The sequence below is a fragment of the Quercus lobata genome, chromosome 3, assembly GCF_001633185.2.
Source record: "Quercus lobata isolate SW786 chromosome 3, ValleyOak3.0 Primary Assembly, whole genome shotgun sequence".
NCBI lineage: Eukaryota > Viridiplantae > Streptophyta > Magnoliopsida > Fagales > Fagaceae > Quercus > Quercus lobata.
Window position 1 is genome coordinate 54,610,343 of NC_044906.1, and position 27,738 is coordinate 54,638,080.

Below are 27,738 nucleotides of genomic sequence, written 5' to 3' on the forward strand. Positions count from 1 at the left end.
GGCTTTCCTAGCTACCAGTTCAAACGTTGAGCAGATCCAGTTCTTGTAATTGAATAATGGCATGCTGTTCATGAGGTAGAGAAATACCGATGTGAGAGAATGATCTCGGAGACAGATTTTCCACGTGCCTTAACTCGCTCCTATCTGGCCATGGCACAAGTGTCAGCATTGGATTGGTGTTAAGGACAGTTTATATTTAGGTATCAACATGTAATTGGGTTACAGCACTCATACATGAGACCACCACGACTATTTGCAGAAAAAGTAATTAAGTGTACCAATCATAATGTGATACTTAAACATATTGTAATTTTTTTTTTAAGAGAGAACATATTGTAATTTAGATGTGTATGTATAACATTTTAATGCAGCATTTCACACAACTTTCGATATAACATGTTATAATTAATTGGAGCAATATTATTTTTATTTAGTTTATATATATATATATATATATATATATATGTACACTGTCGATATCATTACAAGTTTGTTATTATGAAGAATATTATATCTCCAAACTTTTTTTATTTTCTAGTACCGTATCGCTTTAGTTTTTATTGTTTAAATATTACCTTTGACTATGAACTTTGAAGTAGGTGTTAAATTTTTTTTTTTTTTTCTTTTTCTAGTTGGATTCTAACCATTAATCCATAAATATTAATAAAAAAAATGCAGTTTTATAGTTTAAAGAAGGCTAAATTGCAAACAACACCCCTAAAGTTTAGAGGTGTTTAAATTTTACACCTTAAAGTTTCAGAATTTAGAAAAAATAAAATCCAAACACTTCTAAAATGTAGGAGGTAAAATTCAAGTTTTAAAACGTTAGAGTGTAAAATCTAATCACCCCCAAACTTTAGGAGTGTAATTTATAATTTACCCTAAATTTTATATTATCCTAGCATTGTTATCCTATTGAACTTATGATGGAATAAATGGAAGAGTTATTAGAGGACTGTAACTGGTATTTACTCAATTAGTATTATCTGTGTCTTCATTTTGAACCAGAGTTTTACAGATTTATTTCCTCTCGTGAAAATAGATATTTTCAAAAATTCTTGTTTGAAATTCTAAAAAATTATGCTCATAATAGAGATTGGAAAAAATATCTCATCTGTACATCCAAGATTTGGTCACAAGATTATTATAGGATATTTAATTACTAAGCTCAATTCCAAAATTGATATCCGAGCAGAATGAATCTTTCACTCATCAAAAATGCATTGGGTCACTAACCCAAATGACACACTCCATTCACACATGGATACTTCTTGGGTATCTTGTTACCAGGCTCTTACAAAGGCAGAATCCCTTAATAAGGGAATCTTATCTAAAATAATACCAATTGATCTAGAAGTTTGTAGACAACAATGGCTACATGAAGATCATTGGAAAATGTCCAATCCTTTTATTAGTCACGATGACCTCTATTATGATAACCATGACCCAGATGTTAATGCTGACATTGATGAAGAATATTTCCAAGGAAGAGATGGATGGGACTGAACAACTCCAACACTTAAATAAAATAAAATAAAAATCCCGAAAACATCCTAAAGCAGCTCAGCCTTATCTACGTTTGTTAGAAGAACTTATTAATTCTACATAAGCTTATCCAGAAGCAAGTGCTAGGCCTTTACTTCCATCAACATTTGTCAATCACAAGCCAGGCCCCTAACATCTTGAAAAATACAGATTGTAAATTGTATTTGAATCTCGTTTGCATTCTGTTGTCTATAAATAAGCTCTTTGTATGTCTGTATGGGTGAGAAATAGCCCCCTCTGAAGTCCTTATGACCTATGTAAAATATCTGTTGAATCTAATAATATCAACCAATTTGTTGTATCTAGTTCTCTGTTCTATTCCATGCTTTCAAGTAATCTTCTATATTTCTTTAGCATTATATTTTCTTAACCAGTTCCCATAATTTTCTTACACCTTCTTCTCGTTTACTTATATATTTGGTATTAGAGCCATATCCACCATAAGTTTCAATCTCCTTTGATTAGTATACTTAGATTATTGTCCTGATTATTATGTTTTATGGTTTACAGTTGCCATAATAAATCCAATTTTTCCTTCACCAACTTTTGTCCCTTATAAACCAGACACGTCGAGAGTAAGCATTTCAGATAGAATATATATATATATATATATATATATATATGACAACAGACTATAATTTATTGATGATCACTTTTACTTAAGCTAACTTTTTTTTAAATTATTTTTTTCATAACTCACACCGGTTACTAATCACATGAAAATTTAGTGAAATTGACCGTGGTGGTCCTGCAATTTTTCATAAATGGAACCCAATAAATCTATTATAGTCCTACAGTACTGCTCCATGCTGTGAAAGGTGGCATACCAATGATCCATATACCTCTACTTTCATAAACACCGACAGGTGAAAAAGTCGCGTACGTACCTCTCTCTCTCTCTCTCCGGCATCCATCCCATATCCAACGCTCTCTATTGGTCCGTTCTTCCACGCGTATATATCCGAGATTCGGTTTCATTTCCCAAAAGCACTTTCTCCAAAAAAAACAGCTACTAATTAATTATTACCACATTGTATCATATGAATGAGACACACACTATTACAGTTGACTGTTTTTGCAGTGCCACTCTTTCTTTGGTCTAGTCTACTCTTCGGGCAATGCATCCTCATCACCTCACCTACTAATCTCACACTTCTGTCAAAACCCAAATCATCAACAACAATAACCAAATACAAAACCTTTTTTCCCACACGACTAAATCAAAGTACAAGTGTACAGCAACTATTGTGAGAGAGAGAGAGAGAGAGAGAGAGTTACAGCCTTGTATATTATAGACTTCCACTTTCACTTTTCTGAAACATACACACAAAAAAATGTTTACAGTCAAACCAGACTGTTCTTCCAAGGCAGGCATCGCCGTCCGGCGATCTCCGGCTGCCTTTTCCGGCGCTGGAAAGAGTAGGAGGTCTAGATTAAGAGTACCCGAGTTGAGGGTCAACGGGAAAGGGTCAGTCCGGGCAGTGATTAGTAGTGGGGACAAGGCTTTGGAGGCTGCGAGTCCATTGGAGAGCAAAGGAGAGAGTAATGGGTCTTTGGGTTCTTTGGGAGGAGGTGGGATCGAAGTGAGAGCTGTGGTCACTGTGAGGAAGAAGATGAAGGAGACGCTCACGGAGAAGATGGAGGACCAGTGGGAGTTCTTTGTCAATGGCTTTGGCCAAGGCATCATCATTCAGCTTATAAGCGAAGAGATTGATCCTGGTTAGTAATTAGTGTTTTTCTTGTGCTTGCTTTCTCTGATGGGTATGGAGTATTTTCATGCAACCATGTGTAAAAAACTTAAGATATTTTGTGAATACAGGAAAAACAAGTGGACTTTTGGGTATGTCTGAATCATATATAGACAACATGATGGTGTTAAGCAAAGTGAAAAAAGGGTTTTTGAAGGCTGCCCAACTTGTCCTATAGTGGGCTTTTGATTTCTTTTTCTGTTTTTAATTTTCTAATCTTTTTTATGTTAGTTATGTGGTACTTTAAGCTCTTGAATTTCACAGTTTGTCCTTGTACATCTTCTTTTTCTTTTCTTTTTTGGTAAAGATACTTGTACATCTTCTATATATACATGGAGGATCTCTGATTCTAGTTCTTAGTCATCAAAGCTTTTTATTGGCTTTTATGGAAAGGGAATTTTTTTGCTGATTGCTTCGGTGCATACAGAAAGTTTGAACTTTCTTCTTTTCTTTTCTTTTTTTCTTTTTTTAAATTAATATAATATGTTGTTCCTCTTCTTGTCTTTTTGGGTTGTCAAAGGCATGCTAGTACATATTTCTTTCCCAAATTAGTTGCTTAATTTCTTTCAGTTTGGTCTTTTCTGATCAAGGCTGTTTAACCATCACTGAAACTGAATAATCTGCATTTGACAGTTTCAAATTCAGGAAAGAGTGTGGAGTCCTCTGTAAGAGGCTGGTTAACGAGGCCATTGACCAATTCACACATTGTTGAATATGCTGCTAATTTCACTGTCCCCTCTGACTTTGGATGTCCTGGGGCTATTCTCATTACAAATCTTCACAGTAAGGAGTTCTACTTATTGGAGATTGTCATTCATGGTTTTGATGAAGGCCCCATCTTCTTCCCAGCAAGTACATGGATCCATTCAAGGAAAGATAATCCTGAAAGTAGAATTATCTTCAAAAATCAAGTAAGAACCATGTGATTTTGTAAATATTTTGTTTTGCTAAATGTTCAGTATGTGGTTTTGCTTAATTAAAGCCCAAATAATGACACTGTTGTGAACAGGCATCTTTACCATCACAAACACCACCTGGCATTAAAGATCTTCGTCGTGAAGACTTGTTGAGTATTCGGGGTAATGGGAAAGGCGAGAGAAAGCCACATGATAGAATTTATGATTATGATGTTTATAATGATTTGGGTAATCCAGACAAGGATGAAGATCTTGCTAGGCCAGTTCTGGTGGGAGAGGAGAGGCCTTATCCTAGGCGCTGTAGAACTGGCCGACCTCCAACAAAGTCAGGTATGTTGTTCTTTAAAGTGTTATAGCACAAAGCTTTATGTTTCAGTTTCTCATTATAGCTAATACTATTTATGTGTCTTTTGACTTGCATGGAAATGAAATAGATCCATTTTCTGAAAGTAGAATTGAAAAGCCCCATCCAGTGTATGTTCCTCGAGATGAAACTTTTGAGGAGATTAAGCAGAATACTTTCTCTGCTGGAAGGATGAAAGCTATGCTCCACAATCTTATACCATCTATTGCTGCTACAATGTCTAGTTCGGACATCCCTTTTAAGTGCTTTTCTGATATTGATAAGCTATATAATGATGGTTTTCTCTTGAAAGATGAAGAGCATAAAGATATACTTGAGAATCCACTTGTGGGCAAGATGATGAAACAGGTTATGAGCATCGGCCAAACGTTGTTGAAGTATGAAACCCCAGCCATTATAAAAAGTTCGTATGCTTGTTCTGCTCCATCTATCTCCTTTCTAGTTATACTTAGGCTCATATATTACAATTATGTTACAGAAACTTTGTCAAGTGTCATACCATATTTAATCATTTATTACTGAAGGGGAAAAAAAAACAATTTTCAGATCTAAAACTCTAAAACATCATCTCTTTCTTGCACCTTATGTAATTACACATCCAGGAGATAGATTTGCTTGGTTGCGAGACAATGAGTTTGCACGTCAGACTTTAGCTGGGCTCAATCCAGTGAACATTGAGATTTTGAAGGTAATATTAAAGTAATCCATCATCTCTTATCTTGTATACGTTTTGTTCACCAGTTGTTTATAGGGAGTCCTTGAGTTGGTTGTATTTGCAGGAATTTCCAATTCTCAGCAAGCTAGACCCTGCTGTTTATGGCCCTCCAGAGTCAGCTCTCACAAAGGAACTGATAGAGCAAGAACTAAATGGACTTTGTGTGGAAGAGGTATTGATACGTGCTTCCATTAAGATATATGGATTTATATCACCCCTTCTTTCTTATATACGATGGTTCATTTTCTAGAAATTCATATGATGCAGGCCCCTTAATTTTGACTCAGAAGAAAAAGAATATTTTGATATTCATGCCATCTTCTGTTATCTATTTAGCAAAGTGCATAACTTTATCAACATCCTATTTGTGGTTCTTTTCAAATGTGTTATAAACAAACATGAAACTGTCAACCAGGGGGCGTATCTAATTCTAACTTGCAGAATTTTTTTCTTTTTGAAAGACTGAACCAACTACAATTGCAGAAATCCAGAAGTATACAATTTTTGGCTAAATTAAAAATTACACCTAATTTCGTCTTATTTTCATTCAGTCCTTTACGTTTCATTTTTTTTTTTTTTTTATACAAGATAGAAATTCCTTTCTTTTTTTTTTCAGTCATTTATTTATTTATTTCAGTCCTTAAACTTCCATTTATTTCTGATGTCGTCCGTATGTCCATTTACAAGAGTGGACAAAAGTTGACAAAAGGACCAAACTGAAAATAGATTAAAGTTAAATGACTGAAAAAACCTTTAAATGAATGAATTGAAAACATGCCAAAGTTAGTGGTTGTAATTTGCAACTTGACCAAAAAATTTCTATGGAACCATTTATTTTCTTTCCATATATAAATCTGTGCCTATCTGACATTTGATAAACTTTTTTACGAGTCTCTGACATTGATAATACAGGCTATTGAGGACAAGAGACTGTTTATACTCGATTACCATGACATGCTTTTGCCGTTCATTAAGAAGATTAATGCATTGCCTGGGAGGAAATCTTATGCTTCTAGGACAATCTTTTTCTATACCAAGACTGGTTTTCTAAGGCCTGTAGCTATCGAGCTTTCACTTCCTCCAACACCTTCATCGCTTCGAAATAAACTTGTTTACACTCATGGGCATTATGCTACTACACATTGGACTTGGAAGCTAGCCAAAGCTCATGTTTGCTCAAATGATGCTGGCGTCCATCAACTAGTGAATCACTGGTAATTAAAAATCTACTAAGTTTCAAGTTATATCCTATCAAATTAATTTCACCAAATTCAGATTATGTGGGAACTTAGAGAGGAACTGATTTGAGACCACAGTATCAGAACTAGAAACCTGGGTTGGCCTAAGGAAAATTGGGAATGGACACAGATTTTGGTTGCGTGCTTCATAAAGGTAGTAAAGACATGTAGATTGCTGATCTGTTGATTATTTGTGAACAGGTTGAAGACTCATGCTTCCATGGAGCCTTATATAATCGCAACTCATAGGCAGCTCAGCTCAATGCACCCCATTTACAAGCTGCTTCACCCTCATATGCGCTACACATTAGAAATTAACGCACTCGCACGGCAAAGTTTAATAAATGGAGGGGGAATAATTGAGGCTAGTTTCAGTCCAGGAAAGTATGCCATGGAGCTTAGCTCTGCAGCCTACAAGAGTCTGTGGCGGTTTGACATGGAGGCATTGCCAGCAGATCTTATTCGGAGGTATGGTTCTAAATCTAATGCACACATTAAAACACTAAATTCTTTGATGCCTTTAAATCCCCACTACCTCTGGCGGCTTAGTCTGAACGTATTATCATGGTTCCAAACTTTTCTTCCTTAGGCTCACAGCTTACTATTGGCCTTCTGGTAGAGTAAACAATATAATTAATGAATGCTTGTCTTTGTTTCAGGGGCATGGCAGTAGAGGATTCTTCAATGCCCTGTGGTGTGAAACTTGTAATTGAAGACTACCCTTATGCTGCAGATGGCCTTCTAATATGGTCTGCAATTCAAGAATGGGTAGAATCGTATGTTGAACACTTCTACTCTGAGCCAAATTCTGTAACATCTGATCTTGAACTCCAAGCCTGGTGGAATGAAATCAAGAACAAAGGTCACTATGACAAAAGGAATGAGCCCTGGTGGCCTAAACTCAATACCAAGGAGGACTTATCTGGTATTCTTTCCACAATGATTTGGATTGCTTCTGGTCAGCATGCAGCTATAAACTTTGGGCAGTACCCATTCGGAGGATATATGCCTAACCGTCCTACCCTTATGAGAAGACTCATTCCACAAGAAAATGATCCTGATTACGAGAAGTTTATTATGAACCCGCAGCATACTTTCCTGTCTTCGTTGCCAACTCAACTACAAGCCACCAAGATAATGGCAGTTCAAGACACCCTGTCAACTCACTCCCCAGATGAAGAGTACCTGGGTCAGGTGAATCCACTACACAACCATTGGATCAATGATCATGAAGTTTTGAAACTGTTCGATAGATTCTCTGCTAGATTAGAGGAGATAGAGGAGATAATACACCAAAGAAATAAAAGCAATCATCTTAAAAATAGAAGTGGTGCAGGCATTCCTCCGTATGAACTGCTCCTTCCCACATCAGGTCCGGGAGTAACTGGTCGGGGAATCCCCAATAGCATTTCTATCTGATGGCTTTAGCTAGTGTGAAGGTTTCGTACATTCTCATGTCATTAGCCAATTTCAGCTCAAAAACAATGTATCTAACCATCTATTGACACTGGTTAATCAATAAGTAATTTCAGCACAAAAATAATGCATTTATTTACAATGGTTCATCAATAAGTAAAGAAAAATTAGAGTTTATTGATCTTTAGTTCAATTGGTACCTCCTTCCCCAATAGGAAAGCAGTAATTATCTTATAAACCTATTCCATGGGGCGATCCTCTTACAAGCCTGTGAGTTGGAGAGAGGGGGGGTGATTGTAGTCTAGCCCATATCGATCCTCTTACAAGCCTGTGGGTTGGAGGGGGGTGTGATTGTAGTTTAGCCCATATCAAACTGTGATAACTGATAAGTAAGAGAACCATAAGATTTTATAGACAATGAGAAGCAACTGCTGCGTTAAAGTGTCATAGTTGATGTTGATAAATGCGTCTGACCCAAGCTCATCTGGATTAAGCCTAGTTTGAAAAATGTGAGCATTACTACAGGCCTGGCTGAGGTTGAGCCAATACTCTATTATGTGTTGAGTTTATTTGGGGACCTTTTCATTTGGGTTGAGTTCGAGCCTATCTCAATGCAGCTCAATTGACATGCATGGCTAATGGTAATGATGTTAATAATGATCGTGGTCCTTTAACTCCATACAATCAAATAATGTAAAACTATGTAATTTTCTCAACTGGCAATAAGTAAAACAATATTCTTATCTTTACAGGAAACAAAGACCAATTTTGGTAGAGTATACAAATTATATGAATATCTATAAAAATCATAAAAAATAACACCTTTGAAATTTATAATTTCGAGGTAGTTTTTGATAATGCAAGTTTGATTAGTTCCTTCCTCAACACCTTACCCGGGGCATTTTTTGGTATCATATCAACGAACATCACTCGCCGTATTCTCTTGTAGGGAGCAACCTGCAGCCATGTTTTCCAAAGGAGAAAGAGGAGACATTGATTTGAAGATGAAATCAGTCAAAAAGAATCGTTTTTTTTTTTTTTTTTTTTTCTAATCAAACAACGATAATTGATAATAGATTTGTACCTGTTTGGCAACAAAATCCATGATTTGTGGTTCATCAATGGTGCTACCATTATGTCTTACAATAAAAGCCATCGGTAATTGACCTACTTCCTCATCAGGATACCTGTCAATTACTTTTTTGTAATTGCTCACGTATGTTTATTTGCTAAACATAAACTCTAGCAATTGATAAGCGCATTCAGACAACAGCATAAACTAATTCATAGAGTAATAGAAACAAAGTCACATACGGAGCAACAGCTACATCAGCAACTTCTGGATGAGAATGAAGCAGATACTCCAGTTCTGCTGGGGCAACCTACATGCATAGCATGAATGTTCAAGCAAAACATATCGACCAAAAAAAATTACGTAAAGTAAACAGTGATAGAGAAAAAATGGTGGATTCATAAATATCAGTTCCGTATACTATCTAGTATTCACTATTCATAATCGACCAACTCCGCAATTATGAAATTTGTATGTACAAAAAAAAGTTGTGTCGTTGTAGCATTATTGAAGTAAATGCAAACTTACCTGGTAGCCTTTGTATTTGATTAATTCCTTTATACGTTCCACGAAAAACAGGAAACCTTCATTGTCAAAATAACATAAATCTCCAGTTCTTAACCATCCATCTGAACCAAGAATTTCAGTAGTTGCCGCTACATCTCCAACATAACCTACACTTTTAATTACAGGAATTAGAGTTTTGAAAGGTTATATCAGGGCCCAACTAGGCCTAGTCATATAAAAATGCTCCATAGAATACAATACAATACCCTTCATAACGGATGGTCCTCTAAGCCAAAGCTCCCCGGGCATCATAGGAGGCAAACCAATGCCAGTGTCAGGGTCCACAATCTTGGCTTCTGAATTTGACAAAAGCTTCCCTGTTGCACCCACTACTCCGCATTCTTTCAGGCCCACTGTTTCGAACACTCGGCCCGTTACCTCAGTCAAACCGTAGGCCTATCATTCCCATACATCGGTCATAGATTATAAAATCACATTTTTTTTTGGGAAATTGCTCATTTAAAAAAAAAAAAAAATTACTTACAGGTTACAATGATGGTAATGGAGAATATGGTTATCCTAATATAAGAAACAATTTATGTTATGGAGATTAAAAGCTCTTTGAACAAAAACTTCTACTCAAATAAAAAGAACAAAAAAAACTTCTACTTAAATAAAAAGAACAAACTACAATGGTATGAAATGGGATGTAAACACCAAAGTCTTATGTTTAATCTACCACACTACATTATCTTAGGTTTAATTGAACACACCATAGTATATATTTATGGGGGAGGTTTACAATAATGTTAGGATCACAAACTTTACCACAATTACCCTATATGACAGATTAAGTGGTGGAGAAAAAATGATCGGACCATATGATAATGACAGACAATTAATTACAGTCTGCCACGTAAGACAATTGTAACAAAATATATATATATATATATATATATATATATATATAATGTGATACTAATAAACATTATTCGGGTTTTTAAGATGCTTTTAAGGTAAGGGCTGGAATAGTAAAAAAAATTGAGGTAACACTTCTTTATATAAATAAAAAAGAGTAACATAATAAAAAAAATACTAACTATTTCTTTTGTTTTCTAGTTCTTTTTAAGATAAGTATAAAGACGAATTAATTTTTTTTTATACAGGATAAAAATTCTACTTTAACCTAATCTAAATATATACGTGTGTGAAGTTCGAGACTTAAACCCCGACCATTGCCCCCTATACCTTATAAACACTTATACTTATAAAGTGACCACCACACTAAAGATGCTAAGTGATAAGACAAATCAATTAAACCAAGAGCTGATTCTCAAAAAAAAAATAAATAAATAAATAAACCAAGAGTCCACGGTTTTATCATTCGGGACCATTATTATATGCTTTTATACAAATAGTTCTTGTTTTTTTCTGAAGCTATCTTTTCTTTTATTGGTAGAATATTTCTAAAGCTACCTTCCTCTTGTTTTGTCCTTTCGTTATCTTCTTTTTGGCTTTTGCTGTAGAACTATGTCACTCACTCTTTTGATTGAAATCCTTGAAAATTTTAAATTATTTTTCATTAAATAAATAATTTAAATTTGACCAAACCAACGATGACCTAAATAAAGTAAAAGATAAATACAAATTTGCCACTCAAAATAAAGCATCCAAGTCACCCAAAATCCCAATTGGGGTACCATACTATATTTGTCAGCTAACCTGCGCCACTTGCAAATTGGGAAACCGTTCCTTGAACTTAACAATGACGCTGCGCTGTAGAGGAGCGCCGCCACAAGCCACGACTTCAAGAGATCTCAAATCATAGCCGTCCATCAAATTCCCCTTAGTCATAGCCACAGCAACAGGTGGGGCCAATGCCACGTGCGTAATTCTAAACTCCTCGATCGCTCTCATCACAGCCGTTAGATCAAACTTGGGTCCCGTACACACCGCCACACTGTGACCCATCGCCAATTCTCTCATGAACAAGCCCATTCCGTACACGTGGAAGAACGGAACCGTACACAGAACCACCGCCGGCGAAGATCGAAGCTCACGCGCCGCGAAAACTCCGGCCACTACTGATATCCAGTTCTGGTGAGTCAACTCGACGCCCTTGATTCGCCCGGTCGTGCCGGAGGAGTACAGAATCGTCGCCGTGTCGGACTGGTTCACGGTAACTCGTTTATTATTATTATTATCTCCGGTCGTCGGACGCGTCATCAAGGACTCGAACTCCGGCGAGTCGAGCAAGACGGTTCCGCACCGGAGGGAGGGGATTTTGGCGGCGGTTTCTGAGGTGGCGAACGCGATAACGGGTTTGCTGAGGTGGATTTGGCGGGAAATCTCGGGTTTGGTGCTGGCCGGGTTGGAAGGCGAAACGACGACGCCTAAGGAGAGGAGAGAGAAGTGGAGGATTGGAACGTGGAGAGAGTTAGGGGAGAGAATGAAGGCCGTGTCGCCCTTGGAGAGGTGGAGGCGGTTTTGGAGGGAGGAAGTTAGGGTTTGGATTCGGCGAGCGAAGTCTGGGAAGGAAATGCGGCGGCAAGTGGTGGCGTCGATGAGAGCTGCGGTGGTTGGAGGCGGAGAGGAGTTGAGGTGAGGGAAGAGGTAGTCGGTTATGGAGAGTGGTGTGGTGAGTGGAGGAAGAGGAGTGGTTGGTCTGAAACTGTGGTAGATTTTGGTTTGTGAGCAGAAGCCGCTGTTCGGGTCGGTTGTGGAGTTGTGGTGGTTTGCCATTTTTGGGATGGCTTAGATGCACAGAATGGGCAAATCTATAAATATATATATATGAATGAAAAGTGAGAACGGAAGGGAAGGAGGCGTAAGGGAAGTGAGGACTGAGAAGTGACATGTCATGCAACGTTTGTTTCATGCACTTAAATTCAGGTGGTCCTAGCCACCTTAAGGTCAAGGTGCTCCCAGCACAACCCTGCCTGAATTTTTTTTTTCTTTTTTATATAATAATTTAAATTTTTTTATTTGTTTATCCTTTAAAAAAAATTTGGAAACATCTTCAATTTTTTTTATACCAATAAAATTAAATTTTACTTTATAATTTGTTTTACATTCAATGTATAAATGATTGTTTGGTTATATACATTAAAAGAGATGTAACTTGTAGCATTAATAATGAGACTATCATGTACCAATTTCAAAATATAAAAACTTGTAGAAGACAATTGAAAATTTTATGTATTTGCATATTTTTTTTTTTATTGTTATTGTTGTTAATATATGAATTTCTCTTTTTATTAGATTGTATAATTTATGCTTCTTAAAAAATATTCTAAAAAATTCCTAGAGCGGTCACTGCATATTACACACAAATTTACAAACACTACATTTTGAAACTAAAGTCTTTGATATTCGGTTTCAAGATGTAACTTGAAATAGTGAGAAGAACCCTTTTTTTTTCCTTTTTTTCTACTGAATGTGTGTTAAATTATAAAATAATAAATAAAAGGGTGACATTTTAAAAATATACACATAAAAACTAAAAAGAAAAAAATCGAGATTATAAACCAGATGACATTACTTATTTAAGGTGGTGTTTAAATTAGGATTGTTTTATTGGATATTAATTTTAACAAATCCATAGTTAGATTATAGTTTTTTTCTTGCATAGCAAACTTTTAAAGATTATTTGAAATGAATAATCAAGTGCCGCACCAAGTTAATCTAATGTACACATTAAAACGCTAAATTCTTTGATGCCTTTAAATCCCCACTACCTCAAGCGGCTTAGTGCCTGTTTGTTTCCACATTTTGAGCCCAAAAAAGGCTTTTTGAAAAAAGCCAAACCTAAATTTGCGTTTGGTTAAGCCCAAAACGCAGTTTTTTGATAAAAGTTGTGTTTTGGGCATAGACCAAAAACGCGGACAAACGCAGAAATTTTTATGGACCTCTGAGGGTCCATAAATGAAAATGCGCAGTGCGCGTTTTGGATGGGTTATCGTTGCTACGGTAGAATTACGGAAATACCCATTCAATTAGAACAACAACTCTTTCGGAAACAGCAGATCAAGAACAGGAAAAAGAAAAATTAGAACAACAACTCTTTTGGAAATAGCAGATCAAGAACAGGAAAAAGAAAAATTAGAACAACAACTCTTTCGGAAATAGCAGATCAAGAACAAAAAAAAAAAAAAAATAGAACAACAACTCTTTCGGATCAACAGCAGATCAAAAACAACAACAAGAAAATTAGAACAACAACAGATCAAGACCCTCTGGCGAATCAAGAAGACTGACGAAAAAAAAGGGGGGGAGAGATTTACCGACCATCCAATCTTCCCGATCATCCAAGAACAAGAAAAAAAAAATAGAAAAAGAAGAAGGAGAGCTGGTTCCTTCGTTCGTTTTGAAGTGCTAAGAGGAAAAAAAGAAAAGAAAAGAAGGAGAGCGACTGTTCTGGACTGAAGTGCTAAGAGGGAAAAAAAAAAAAGAAGAAGAAAGAGCTGTGGATTGTTTTGGACTGTGCTGGTATGGTAGGGAATAAAAGAGGAAAGAAGGAAAAAAACAAAAGAAAAGAGTGTGGGTACGTGGGTGGAAGAGAAAAAAAGAGGAAGGAGAGCCCACATGTGTGGAGAGTAAAAAAGAGAGAAAAAAAAAGATATTATATCACAATATTTTCACAATAAATCTTAAAGTAGGTTATTATTAGCTAATATTGGTGAGAAAAAAATAATTTTTTTAGAAAGAGAAAAAAATAATTTTAATAGTATGTTAAAATTAAAATTAGTATCAATTTTTATCACAATATTTTCACAATACTTTCATAATAAATCTTAAGTAATAGGTTATTATTAGCTAATATTGGTGAGAAAAAAATAATTTTTTTAGAAAGAGAAAAATTGATTTAAGTACAATGAAGTAATTGATTTAAGTATGAAACAAACTCACATAAAAAAAAAGTATGAAATAAATTCTCTTATATATACATTGTCATTTTTGGTAATTTATCTCTCAAACTGCCACTTTTATAAGTGCTAGCCAAACATTCAGTTTTTTTATTATGCACTTTTTAACAGTTTTTATCAAACACTTAGCTTTTTGATACTCTACTTTTTCATTATGTACTTTTAACAAAACTCCACTTTTTTATGATGCACTTTTACAAAAAGCTGAACCAAACTCACCCCCCTTAGGCTAAATGCATTATAATGGTTCCAAACTTTTCTTCCTTAGGCTTACAGCTCACTATTGGCCTTCTGGTAGAGTAAACAATATAATTAATGAGTGCTTGTCTTTGTTTCAGGGGCATGGCAGTAGAGGATTCTTCAATGCCCTGGTGTGAAACTTGTAATTGAAGACTACCCTTATGCTGCAGATGGCCTTCTAATATGGTCTGCAATTCAAGAATGGGTAGAATCGTATGTTGAACACTTCTACTCTGAGCCAAATTCTGTAACATCTGATCTTGAACTCCAAGCCTGGTGGAATGAAATCAAGAACAAAGGTCACTATGACAAAAGGAATGAGCCCTGGTGGCCTAAACTCAATACCAAGGAGGACTTATCTGGTATTCTTTCCACAATGATTTGCATTGCTTCTGGTCAGCATGCAGCTATAAACTTTGGGCAGTTCCCATTCGGAGGATATATGCCTAACCGTCCTACCCTTATGAGAAGACTCATTCCACAAGAAAATGACCCTGATTACGAGAAGTTTATTATGAACCCGCAGCATACTTTCCTGTCTTCGTTGCCAACTCAACTACAAGCCACCAAGATAATGGCAGTTCAAGACACCCTGTCAACTCACTCCCCAGACGAAGAGTACCTGGGTCAGGTGAATCCACTACACAACCATTAGATCAATGATCATGTAGTTTTGAAACTGTTCAATAGATTCTCTGCTAGATTAGAGGAGATAGAGGAGATAATACACCAAAGAAATAAAGACAATCATCTTAAAAATAGAAGTGGCGCAGGCATTCCTCCGTATGAACTGCTCCTTCCCACATCAGGTCCGGGAGTAGCTGGTCGTGGAATCCCCAATAGCATTTCTATCTGATGGCTTTAGCTAGTGTGAAGGTTTCGTACATTCTAATGTCATTAGCCAATTTCAGCACAAAAACAATGTATTTATTGACACTGTGATAAGTTTAGCCCATGGGTTGGAAGGGGGGGGGGTGATTGTAGTTTAGCCCATATCAAACTGTTATAAGTACGAGAACCACAAGATTTTATAGACAATGAGAAGCCACTGATGCGATAAAGTGTCAAAGTTGATGTTGATAGATGCGTCTGGCCCAAGCTCATATGAAAACTGGATTAAGCCTAGTTGAAAAATGTGAGCAATACTACAGGTCTGGCTGAGGTTGAGCCTATAATCTATTATGTGTTGAGTTCATTTGGGGACCTTTTCATTTGGGTTGAGTTCGGGCCTATCACAATGCAGCTCAATTGACAGGCATGGATAATGGTAATGATGATAATAATGATCGTGGTCCCTAACTCCATACAATCAAATAATGTAAAACTACGTAATTGTCTCAACTGGCAATAAGTAAAACAATATTCTTATCTTTACAGGAAACAAAGACCAATTTTAGTTGTAAAGTATACAAATTATATGAATATCTATAAAAATCATAAAAAAATAACACCTTTGAAATTTATAATTTCGAGGTAGCTTTTGATAATGCAAGTTTGATTAGTTCCTTCCTCAACACTAGGGACGGAGCCACATAGTGGCTCGGGGGGGCCGTGGCCCCTACAAAAAAAAAAAATTCCCATTAGACTATGACGAAAAAATAAATGGGCCCCCCTACCCTTTTCTCACCCATTCTCTCAGCTCTCAATCAAAAATTAGGAACACCCTCAAATTTTTTTTTTTAAAAAAAAAAAAAAAATTGTAACAGAGCCAAGCCCACGGCGAGCCCAATAGATTACAGAGGTAGCTCGCTCACGGCAAGCCCACGAATTCCCAACCAAAAAAAAAAAAAAAAAAATCAATACAGAGAATCAGAAATGAAACCCATCACGTCGCTGGCAAAGAAATCAAACCCCAATACTGTCTATACAGAGCAAAAGCAAAACAAACTCCAGCAAACCAAACCCAGTAACCCACGGTCACGTCGCCGCAGCTCACTCGTTGTCGTCGTCGTCGCTCGCCCCTCATCGCAAATCGCAGATCTTAGATCAGAGATCGTAGATCAGAGATCGCAGATCGCTCTGCCTCTGCTCTAGTGCTCGGTGCTCGGTGCTCCCTCTAGCCCTCCCTCAAGGTATTTCTCTCTTTTTCTCTCTGACTCTCTCTCAGTCTCTCTCTCTTTATCTCACTGAAATGAAATTTTCGCAGATTGTAGATCGGTCATCGGAGATTGCAAATCGCTCTGCCTCTGCTCTGGTGCAGCGGTGCTCGTTGCTCCCTTCGGCAGTCTGGCCCTCCCTCAAGGTTTTTCTCTCTGACTCTCTCTCAGTCTCTCTCTCTTTATCTCACTAATTGAAAAAATGAAATGAAATTTATGAACGAGTCTCTCTCTTTATTCTTTAATAGCCTGTCTGATCTCAGTAAGTCTCTCTCTCTTTTGAACTGTGAGTCTCTTATTGGCTGGCTTTTGCTTTTTTCCTGTTTTTTTCTTTTTAAATTTGGCTTTATCTTATCCCTTTTTGTTGGTCAGTGTGTTGGTGTTGGTGAAATATTGATTGTCATTTAGTGTAACGTGTGTTGTGATTTGTGATAGGCATTGCGAAATTTTTTGATTGCAACTGGCTATTGTGATTGGGGCGCATGTTGTGCTTGTCTGTTGAGTAGGGTGGGGAGGGGGTAGATGGGCTCATGGGGCCGGGTAAACAATAATTAAAGCAATGTAATGTGCAGCACATTACACTGCTTTAATTATTGTGTTGCACATGGAATGTATAATGTTCGGCTCTTCTAATGTAATATGTACAAGGGGCTAAACAATATAACAAATTAAAACAGTATAATTAATGACAAATAAATTAAAGCAATATAGTTTATTGTTACGCTAAACAACAATAATTAAAGCTATATAATTAAATTAACCAATACATTATAAAAGAAAAATTAATTAAATTATTTTTGTTTTTGTTTGAGGGGTTATTATTAATTAAAGTTGTATTAAAAATGGGTTGACTATTTAAATTATAGTGGAAATTTTGTTTTTTTCTTGAGTATGAATAACATTCATATAACTAAGTAAAAATTTCTAATTAAAATTTTATTTTTTAAAATTCTTTTCAGGTTAATTTTTGAGTCATATTCTTAAAGCTAAAAGAATTATGAGCAAATGAAAAACAATTTATGCATTCTTTAAGAAAAAAGATGTTAGCAATTCAAAAATTAGGACACCTGTGGCTGTATAAACAAATGTTAATACTTCAATGCCTGATGAACACCCCTCCAAATGTCCAAAACTTCAATTTGAAGAGATAGATCGTGATCCAGGATCACGTAAATAAATATGTGAATTTCCTATCAACAAATATGAGCTTTTGGCAGATAATATGATAGTTTATATAGAGAAGGAAATTGCAGGGAATTTCACTATAGAAATGATAATGGATGAATTTTATTCCATGAAAAATCGTCGTCAGGCATGATTTGATCCAGTTGATGACCCGAATAATGGGAGATTTACTGAGGCTTAGTCCATGGAGTGAAGGCTTGGGCCGACAAAAAAATTTTGGCCCGTTTTGTAGCCCATTGTGAATCCTGTGCGCAGGATATAAAAGCCGTTTTTTTTGTGATTAGGGTTTTGTCTTGTTGTTGTTTTTGAGAAAGAAAAACACTGTAGCCGCACATTGTAATTTTCTTTGATAATAATGAAATCCTTGCAACTCTGTGGACGTAGGCAAATTGCCGAATCACGTAAATACTATCTTGTGCGTGTGATTGTTTTTCTTTTGACGTTTTGTTTTCTCTATTTTTTTGTTTCTCACAGGTTTGGAATTTCGGTTGAATTCCCAACATGTTCAAGTATATAATGATATATGAAAGTTGATAATTTTGTATCCAATAGACTTAAGAATTATATTTAGTATATCTCTGTTACAACCCGGCCCCCCCAAGTATTTATTCCTGGCTACGCCCCTGCTCAACACCTTACCGGTGGCATTTTTGGTATCATATCAACGAACATCACTCGCCGTATTCTCTTGTAGAGAGCAACCTGCAGCCATGTTTTCCAAAGGAGAAAGAGAAGACAAATTGATTTGGATGAAATCAGTCAAAAAGAATCCTTTTTTTTTTTTTTTCTAATCAAACAACGATATTTGATAATAGATTTGTACCTGTTTGGCAACAAAATCCATGATTTGTGGTTCATCAATGGTGCTACTTCCTCATTAGGATACCTGTCAATTACTTTTTTGTTATTGCTCACGTATGTTTATTTGCTAAACATAAACTCTAGCAGTAGATAAGTGCACTCAGACAACAACATAAACTAATTCATAGAGTAATAGAAACAAAGTCACATACGGAGCAACAGCTACATCAGCAACTTCTGGATGAGAATGAAGCAGATACTCTAGTTCTGCTGGGGCAACCTACATGCATAGCATGATTGTTCAAGCAAAACATATCGACCAAAAAATTTACGTAAAATAAACAATGATGAAGAAAAAATGATGAATTCATAAATATCAGTTCCGTATACTATCTAGTATTCACTATTCATAATCAACTAACTCAGCAATTATGAAATTTGTTGTACAAAAAAAGTTGTGCTGTTGTAGCATTACTAAAGTAAATGCAAACTTACCTGGTAGCCTTTGTATTTGATTAATTCCTTTATGCGTTCCACGAAAAACAGGAAACCTTCATTGTCAAAATAACATAAATCTCCAGTTCTTAACCATCCATCTGAACCAAGAATTTCAGTAGTTGCCGCTGCATCTCCAACGTAACCTACACTTTTAATTACAAGAATTAATGGAATTGTAAACTACAAGCTTCAGAGTTTTGAAAGGTTATCTCAGGGCCCAACTAGGCCTAGTCATATAAAAATGCTCCATAGAATACAATACAATACCCTTCATAACGGATGGTCCTCTAAGCCGAAGCTCCCCAGGCATCATAGGAGGCAAACCAATGCCAGTGTCAGGGTCCACAATCTTGGCTTCCAAATTTGACAGAAGCTTCCCTGTCGCACCCACTACTCCGCATTCTTTTGGGCCCACTGTCCCGAACACTCGGCCCGTTACCTCAGTCAAACCGTAAGCCTATCATTACCATACATCAGTCATAGATTATAAAATCACATTTTTTTGGGAAATTCCTCTTCTTCTTTTTTCTTCTTTTTTTTAAATTACTTACAAGTTACAATGATGGTAATGGAGAATATGGTTCTCCTAATATAGGAAACAATTTATGTTATTGAGATACAAAGCTCTTTGAACAAAAACTTCTACTTAAATAAAAAAGAACAAACTACACTGGTATGAGATGAGATGTAAACACCAAAGTCTTATGTTTAATCTACCACACTACATTATCTTAGGTTTAATTGAACACACCATAGTATTTATTTATGGGGGAGGTTTACAATAATGTTAGGACCACACACTTCACCACAATTGCCCTATATGACAAATTAAGTGAAGGAGAAAAAAATTATCAGACCATATAAGAATGATAGACAGCTAATTACAGTCTGCCATGCAAGATAATTGTAACAATATAAATATATATATAATATGTGATACTAGTAAGCATTATTCAGGTTTTTAAAATGCTTTTAGGGTAAGGGGTGGAATAGTAAAAAAAAAAAAAAAATGAGATAGCACTTCTTTTAATAAATAAAAAAGCGTAACATAATAAAACTAACTATTCTTTTGTTTTCTAGTGACATTTGTTTTTCTTTTTAACATAAGTATTAAGACGAATCAATTAAACCAAGAGTCTACGGTTTTACCCATTCGGACCATTATTATATGCTTTTATACAAATAGTTCTTCTTGTTTTTTTCTAAAGCTATCTTTTTTTTTTTTTGGTAAAATTTTTCTAAAGCTATCTTCTTCTTGTTTTGTCCTTTCGTTATCTTCTTTTTGGCTTTTGCTGTAGACCTATATAAGAGCATCCACAGCTATGAAGGATATGGCAAATGTAAGATGGTATCAAAATATTGTTGACTGCAGTAATCAAAATCAGAGGAAGAAGCAAGAATCAAACACTAAAAGGAAGAAGTAATGAGTTGTACTACAAGTCGTTTTGCATTGAGGACTTATCTTCCTTATGTCGTTTTGTAATGTAATTATTAGTTAGAATGTTCACACGTGAGGTAACAATTAGCAACTTACACAACACGTGTGCCCTGATAATTTGTTTAGTTTGTTAGGGTAGTTAGTGGATTAATCTTGGTATAAAACCATCTTACTTTTACAGATTCAATCATAATAGAGAATCAAGAGAATTTCTTCAATCTCTCTCTATTTTCTGTTTCTTTGTTCTGTGATTGATAGTAATCTTTTCCTACTCTGAATTTCTTATGTGGTATCAGAGCCTCTGTCAATGGCTCCCAATTCCAATCAAAATCCCTCTTCTTCTTCATTGCAATCCACTCCTCAGCAAGAACTCTCTCCAGTGGAGGATCCTTGAAGCCCTTTCTTTTTGCACCATGGTGAAACACCTGGTGCAATTCTCATTTCTCAGTCTTTAACGGAGGAAAATTATCCTACTTGGGCTAGGGCAATGCGAATGGCTTTGGATGCGAAGAGTATACTAGGGTTTGTGGATGGATCCATTACTGCATCTATGGCAGTCACACCTTTGGAAAAGGTAGCTTGGTCGAAGAATAATTCGATGATTTCTTCCTCGATTTTGAACTCAGTGTCACCATACATCACTGCTAGTGTGATTTACAGAGATACAACCTTCAAAGTTTGGAATGCACTAAAGAATCAATTTTCTCAAGCCAATGGACCAAGAATTTCGCAGCTACAGAAGCAAATCTCTACAGTAATGCAAGGTGATTCAACTGTGACAACCTTCTTTACTGATCTTCAAGCAGCTTGGGATCAGTTGCTTAACTTCAGGCCTTTGCCATGTTGTACGTGTGGCAAATGCACTTGTGGTGTGAATGACAAAATCACAACTTTTCAGCATCCAGATTCATTGATGCAGTTCCTTAATGGCTTGAATGATGCTTATTCTCAGGTTAGGACTCAAATTCTAATGATGAAGCCTATTCCCTCAATTGATAGGGCCTTTTCTTTGGTAATTCAAGAAGAAAGGCAAAGGGCTCTAGGTTTTAATACTGGTATCTCAGTAGAGTCCACTGCTCTTGCTGTCAAGAATCAAGGCTCGAATCAGAGTGGCAAGAATTTCAAGGGAAATGCAAGAAAAAGGAAGACCTACATGCAGTCATTGTGGCAAGATTGGTCATTTCATGGAGAAATGCTATCAACTTGTCGGTTATCCACCAGGTTACAAGCAAAAAGGCAAGGTTGCTATGGCAAATCAAGTGACTCTTGATAGTGAATCAACTCATTCTGAAGGTGCACATCAGATCAATTCTTTTCCTTTCACTTCTGAGCAATGTCAACAACTACTTTCATTGTTGAGTTCTCAAGCATCAACTTCAGCTTCTAATGATGCCATTCAGTCAACTGATTCAGCACTTTCAGGTATTTCTCATGATTTCCTTCAAGATTCCAATTGCCTGAATATGAAGCATTCCATTTTTGCTGTCAATCCTGCTAACAAAACAGCCAACAATGAAGAAACATGGGTTCTTGACATAGGAGCCATAGATCACATCATACATTCTATAACATTGTTCACTAAAATCACTAGTTCTGTTACCTCATTTGTTCAATTACCCAATGGTGAACAAGTCACAGTCACACACATTGGCACAATCCAAATTACCCCTACCTTAACTCTTGAAAATGTCCTATGTGTACCAGCCTTTACATTCAATTTGATTTCAATGAGCAAATTAACAAAATCCTTATCATGTTGTCTTGTTTTTCTCTCCAATTATTGTTTCATACAAGACCTTACTTGTTGAAAAATGATTGGGTTGGGTAAACTTCATAATAATCTCTACTTGCTGCAAACTTCAAGCACTTGCAAGTCTGTTTCAGAGGCATCTTCTATTCTAGAATATGTTCTTAGTTCCTTGGTTAATTCTGTTTCTGATATTCCTGTTGCTTCTGAGCCATTTCTTTGGCATCTCAGATTAGGCATGTATCAGATAATAAGCTTCATATTTTACATCTTTCTCTTCCAGATGTAACTACTATTCATAGCAATAAAGATTGTGTTGTTTGTCCCATTGCAAAACAGAAAAGACTCCCTTTTCCTTTCTTTAATCATTTTTCTATTAATTCATTTGATCTCATACATTGTGATGTTTGGGGACCATTTGCTAAACCTACTCGTGATGGTTTTAGATACTTACTTACTATTATGAATGATGCAACCAGATCCACATGGATTTATCTCATGAAGTCTAAAACTGAAACTAGGCCCTTATTGATTTCTTTTTACAACATGATTTGTACACAATTTCACATAAGCATTAAGGCTATTAGAACTGACAATGCTCAAGAATTTTTTCTCAAAGATTTTTATGCTAATCATGGAATTGTTCATTAACATTCCTATGTTGCCACTCCACAACAGAATTCAATTGTGGAGAGGAAACATCAACACATTTTAAGTATTGTAAGAGCATTGAAATTCCAATCTAATGTGCCTATATGTTATTGGAGTGATTGTGTTTTAACAGTTGTTCATATTATAAATAGGCTCCTAGTTCTGTTTTAGATAATAAGACACCTTTTGAGAAGCTTTATGGCAAATTTTCCTCTTATGAACACTTAAAGGTGTTTAGGTGTCTTTGTTTTGCCTCTACCTTAGCTCACAATAGATCTAAGTTTGCACCTAGATCTGTTCCTTGTGTTTTTCTTGGATATCCCTTTGGTGTTAAGGGTTATAAACTTCTCAATTTGTCTACTAAGCAAATATTCATATCAAGAGATGTTTGTTTCCATGAAACAGTTTTTCCCTTTGTTTAATCTGGCTATTCACCAAATTCAAACATCTCCCTTCCTCATCTTTTTCCTTCTGTGGCAACTCCACCTACTCAAGTTTTCCTTGAGCCTATACAAGTTCCTGCAACCACAAGTACATCACTTACATCTACTAAATTTGTTTTCTCTGATGTTCCTTCTAGTCAGTCCTTGGAATCCTCTGCTCCTATCCCTTCTGGTCCATCTTTGGAATTAACAATTCCTGTTGATGCTTAAATGACTTGGCAGCACCTATTCCTGCAGTTTCTGCAGATTCAGATGCCTTGCCATTTGTTCTTGTCATTTCTGCAGATTATACAAAAACTGCACCACCTTTACGAAAATCTAGTAGGGTCTCTAGGCCTCCTTCATATTTGCAGGATTATAAGTGCAGTTCTATATCTTCTACTGAATTTACTCATTCCAATCTTCACAACAAGTCTGGTTCCTCCACAGTCAAACCAGGTACTAAATATCCCCTTTCTAATTACCTTAACACCTCTAAATTGTCCCCTACCTATGCCAATTTTTGCTCACTTCTCACTGCTGTTCCTGAACTAAGATTTTATCATGAGGCTGTTAAGGATCCAAAATGGCAGGAAGCTATGGATGTTGAAATTAAGGCCTTGGAATCTAATCACACTAGGACACTTACTCCTTTGCCTTCAAATAAAAAGGCTATTGGCTGTAAGTGGGTCTATCGGGTGAAGTATAAGGCCGATGGGTCTATAGAGAGGTACAAGGCTCGATTGGTTGCTAAGGGGTTCACTCAACAAGAGGGTTTGGATTTCACTGATACTTTTTCACTAGTTGCCAAAATGACTACTGTCAAAACTTTGCTTGCCATATCTACTGTGAAAGGTTGGCATTTGGTCCAATTAGATGTTAATAATGCCTTCTTACATGGTGATCTCCATGAAGAAGTATATATGCAGCTTCCTCAGGGTTTTAACAGCAAGGGGGAGCACTTAGTTTGCAAGCTAAACAAATCCTTATATGGTCTTAAGTAGGCATCAAGGCAATGGTATTCCAAGTTTTCATATGTTATCTTAAAATATGGTTTTAAGCAGTCTAAGGCTAATTACTCATTGTTTACTAAGAAGTTTAATGGTTCTTTCATAGCCTTGCTAGTATATGTTGATGACATTCTTATAGCAAGTAATAATGTTCAAGCTGTTAATGAACTTAAAGTTTCTTTGGATAAGCATTTCAAGCTGAAAGATCTTGGAGGTTTGAAATACTTTCTTGGGCTTGAAGTGGCTAGATTAGACAAGGGCATCTCTTTGAATCAAAGAAAATATGCTTTAGAAGTTTTGAAAGATGCAAGGATGACTGCTTGCAAGCCTAGTAAGGTGCCAATGGAGCAAAACCTGAAGTTAAATAAATTTCAAGGGAAGTTGCTATCTGATCCTAGAGTTTATAGAAGATTGCTAGACTTGATTATTACTAGGCCTGACATAGCTTATGTTGTGCAGAAGCTAAGTCAGTTCATGTTAAAACCAAGAAAACCACATTTAGATGCTGCCTACAAAGTTCTGCAATACATCAAAGGCTGTCCTGGTCAAGGTATTCTATTGTCATCCAAGTCAGATTTTCATTTGAAGGCTTACACAGATGCAAATTGGGCTTCTTGTGTTGATACTAGGAGGTCAACTACAGGATATTGTATATTCTTGGGTGACTCTTTAATCTCATGGAAATCTAAGAAACAGTCTATAGTATCTAGATCTTCTACTAAAGCAGAGTATAGAGCAATGGCAGTGACTGTTTGTGAAGTGACTTGGCTATTTTTTCATGCACTGAACTACTACTAATGGCATATAACCAAGACAGCGCCTCCTTAAAGTTAGGTGGTCTTGGGTGGTCCTAGCCACCTTAAGGTCAAGGTAGTCCCAGGATCACCCTAACCTGAATTTTTTTTTTATATAATAATTTAAAAAAATTTATTTGTCTTCCCTTTAAAAAAAAATTGAAACACCGTCAATTTTTTTTTTATGCCAACAAAATTAAATTTTACTCCATAATTTGTTCTATATTCAGTGGATGAATGATTACTTGGTTGTGTATAAGGGTGTTTACCAAACCGCACAAACTGCAAAAACCGCACCAAAACCGCCCACAAAATAGCATAATCGCACCGCACTACACCGCATGGTGTAGTGTGGTTTACGGTTTTATAATAAGAAAACCACACCGCACCGCACCTATATTAATATATTTAATTATTTTTTAAATTTAAAATATTATTAATAATTTAATAACCCAAGTTTTCAAAAAAAAAAAAGTGTGATAACCCTAGCAAGTGTTGATTAAGAAAGTCAGCTCAAAATAAAGAAAAACTAGCTAATAGTTTAAAACTTGGACCAAAATAAAGGGAAAAATTAGTTTTGTACTGGGTAGAAAATGCCCAAAATTTGAAATATATACCAATTTCAAATCATTCAAACCGCATCTTATACACCGCACTGTATATGTGACCGTAAAAATGAGGTGCGTAAGGGAAGGGAAGGAGGTGTAAGGGAAGTGAGGACTGAGAAGTCACAGGTTATGCAACGTTTTTTTCATGCACTGAACTACTACTAATGGCATATTACCAGGGTGGCGCCTCCTTAAAGTCAGGTGGTCCTGGGTGGTCCTAGCCACCTTAAGGTCAAGTTAGTCCCAAGACCACCCTGACCTAATTTTTTATATATATATATAATAATTTAAAAAAATTATTTGTCTTCCCTTTAAAAAAAAATTTAGAAACACTCTCAGTTTTTTTTTTATGCCAATAAAATTAAATTTTACTCCATAATTTGTTCTATATTCAGTGGATGAATGATTGCTCGATTGTGTATAGGGGTGTTCACCAAACTGCACAAATCGCAAAAATACACCAAAACTGCCTGCAAAATAGCATAACCACACCAAAACCACAAGTAATAGTGCACCGCACCGCACTACACCGCATGGTGCAGTGTGGTTTGCGGTTTTATAATAAGAAAACCACACCGCACCACACCTATATTAATATATTTAATTATTTTTAATATTAAAATATTATTAATAGTTTAATAACCCTAGTTTTCGACAACAACAACAAAAAAGTGTGATAACCCTAGCAAGTGTTGATTAAGAAAGCCAACCCAAAATAAAGAAAAACTAGCTAATAGTTTAAAACTTGGACCAAAATAAAGGGAAAAATTAGTTTTGGGCTGGGTAGAAAAAGCCCAAAATTTGAAATATATACCAATTTCAAACCATTCAAACCGCATCTTATACACCGCACTGTATATGTGACCGTAAAAATGAGGTGCGATGCGGTTATGGTTTTGGCTAAACTTTAAACCGCACCGCACCGCACATGTGACCTCAAAAATAATGTGCAGTGCAGTTATGCTTTTAGCTAAATCGTACTGCAAAGTACAGTGCTAAAAATGACCCAAAACCACACCGCACCACGAACACCGCTAGTTGTATATATTGAAAGAGATGTAACTTGTAGCATTAATAATGAGATTATCATGCACTAATTTCAAAATATGAAAACTCGTAGAAGACAATTATAAATTTTATGTATTTGTGTGTTTTTTTATTGTTGTTGTTGTCAATATAGAAATTTCTCTTTTTATTAGATTGTATAATTTATACTTCTTAAAGAACACTTTGAAAAAAATTCCTGAAACCACCACCGCATATTACACACAAATTTACAAACATTACATTTTGAAACTAAAGTCTTGATATACGGTTTCAAAATGTGATTTGAAATACTGAGAAGAACCCCTTTTTTTTTCTTTTTTTCTACTGAATGTGTGTTAAATTATAAAATAACAAATAAAAGGATGACATTTTAAAAATATATACATAAAAACTAAAAGGAAAAAAAACGAGATTATAAACCAGATGACATTCCTTACTTAAGGTGGTGTTTAAATTAGGCTTTTTTTATTGGATATTAATTTTAACAAATCTATAGTTAGATTATAGTTTTTTTCTTGCATAGCAAACTTTTAAAGATTATTTGAAATAAATAATCAAGGGCTGAGCCAAGTGTAGTTTAGAGTGATCACATGACAACTTGATTTGAATTTTTTTTTTAATATACCTATAAAAAAAATTGGATTTTATTTAATAAGGGTCATTAACCACCTTAAAAAAAATTAATTAAAAAAAAAAAAAAAACCTTGACCACCCTAAAAAAACTTGAACGCCTTAAAATTTAAATAACAATTTG

At 35.7% G+C, this 27,738-nt stretch overlaps 2 protein-coding genes and 1 pseudogene across 2 annotated transcripts; 2 read left to right on the forward strand and 1 right to left on the reverse strand.

Annotated features, from left to right (window-relative positions):
• The first annotated feature begins 2,614 nt into the window (after positions 1-2,614).
• On the forward strand, positions 2,615-8,130 carry LOC115982279 (lipoxygenase 6, chloroplastic). The gene is made up of 9 exons (XM_031104834.1): positions 2,615-3,264; positions 3,927-4,204; positions 4,303-4,540; positions 4,645-4,977; positions 5,177-5,262; positions 5,354-5,461; positions 6,202-6,503; positions 6,729-6,995; positions 7,187-8,130. Exons 1-9 carry the CDS (start codon positions 2,880-2,882, stop codon positions 7,944-7,946), a joined length of 2,757 nt encoding a protein of 918 aa, XP_030960694.1. The 5' UTR covers positions 2,615-2,879; the 3' UTR covers positions 7,947-8,130.
• Positions 8,131-8,632: 502 nt separating this feature from the next.
• Positions 8,633-12,340, reverse strand: LOC115982280 (4-coumarate--CoA ligase-like 9). The gene is made up of 6 exons (XM_031104835.1): positions 11,245-12,340; positions 9,789-9,978; positions 9,544-9,689; positions 9,258-9,325; positions 9,028-9,130; positions 8,633-8,900 (listed from the first exon to the last, which is right to left on the reverse strand). Exons 1-6 carry the CDS (start codon positions 12,262-12,264, stop codon positions 8,775-8,777), a joined length of 1,653 nt encoding a protein of 550 aa, XP_030960695.1. The 5' UTR covers positions 12,265-12,340; the 3' UTR covers positions 8,633-8,774.
• Positions 12,341-14,690: 2,350 nt separating this feature from the next.
• On the forward strand, positions 14,691-15,558 carry LOC115981083 (annotated as a pseudogene).
• Positions 15,559-27,738: the final 12,180 nt, after the last annotated feature.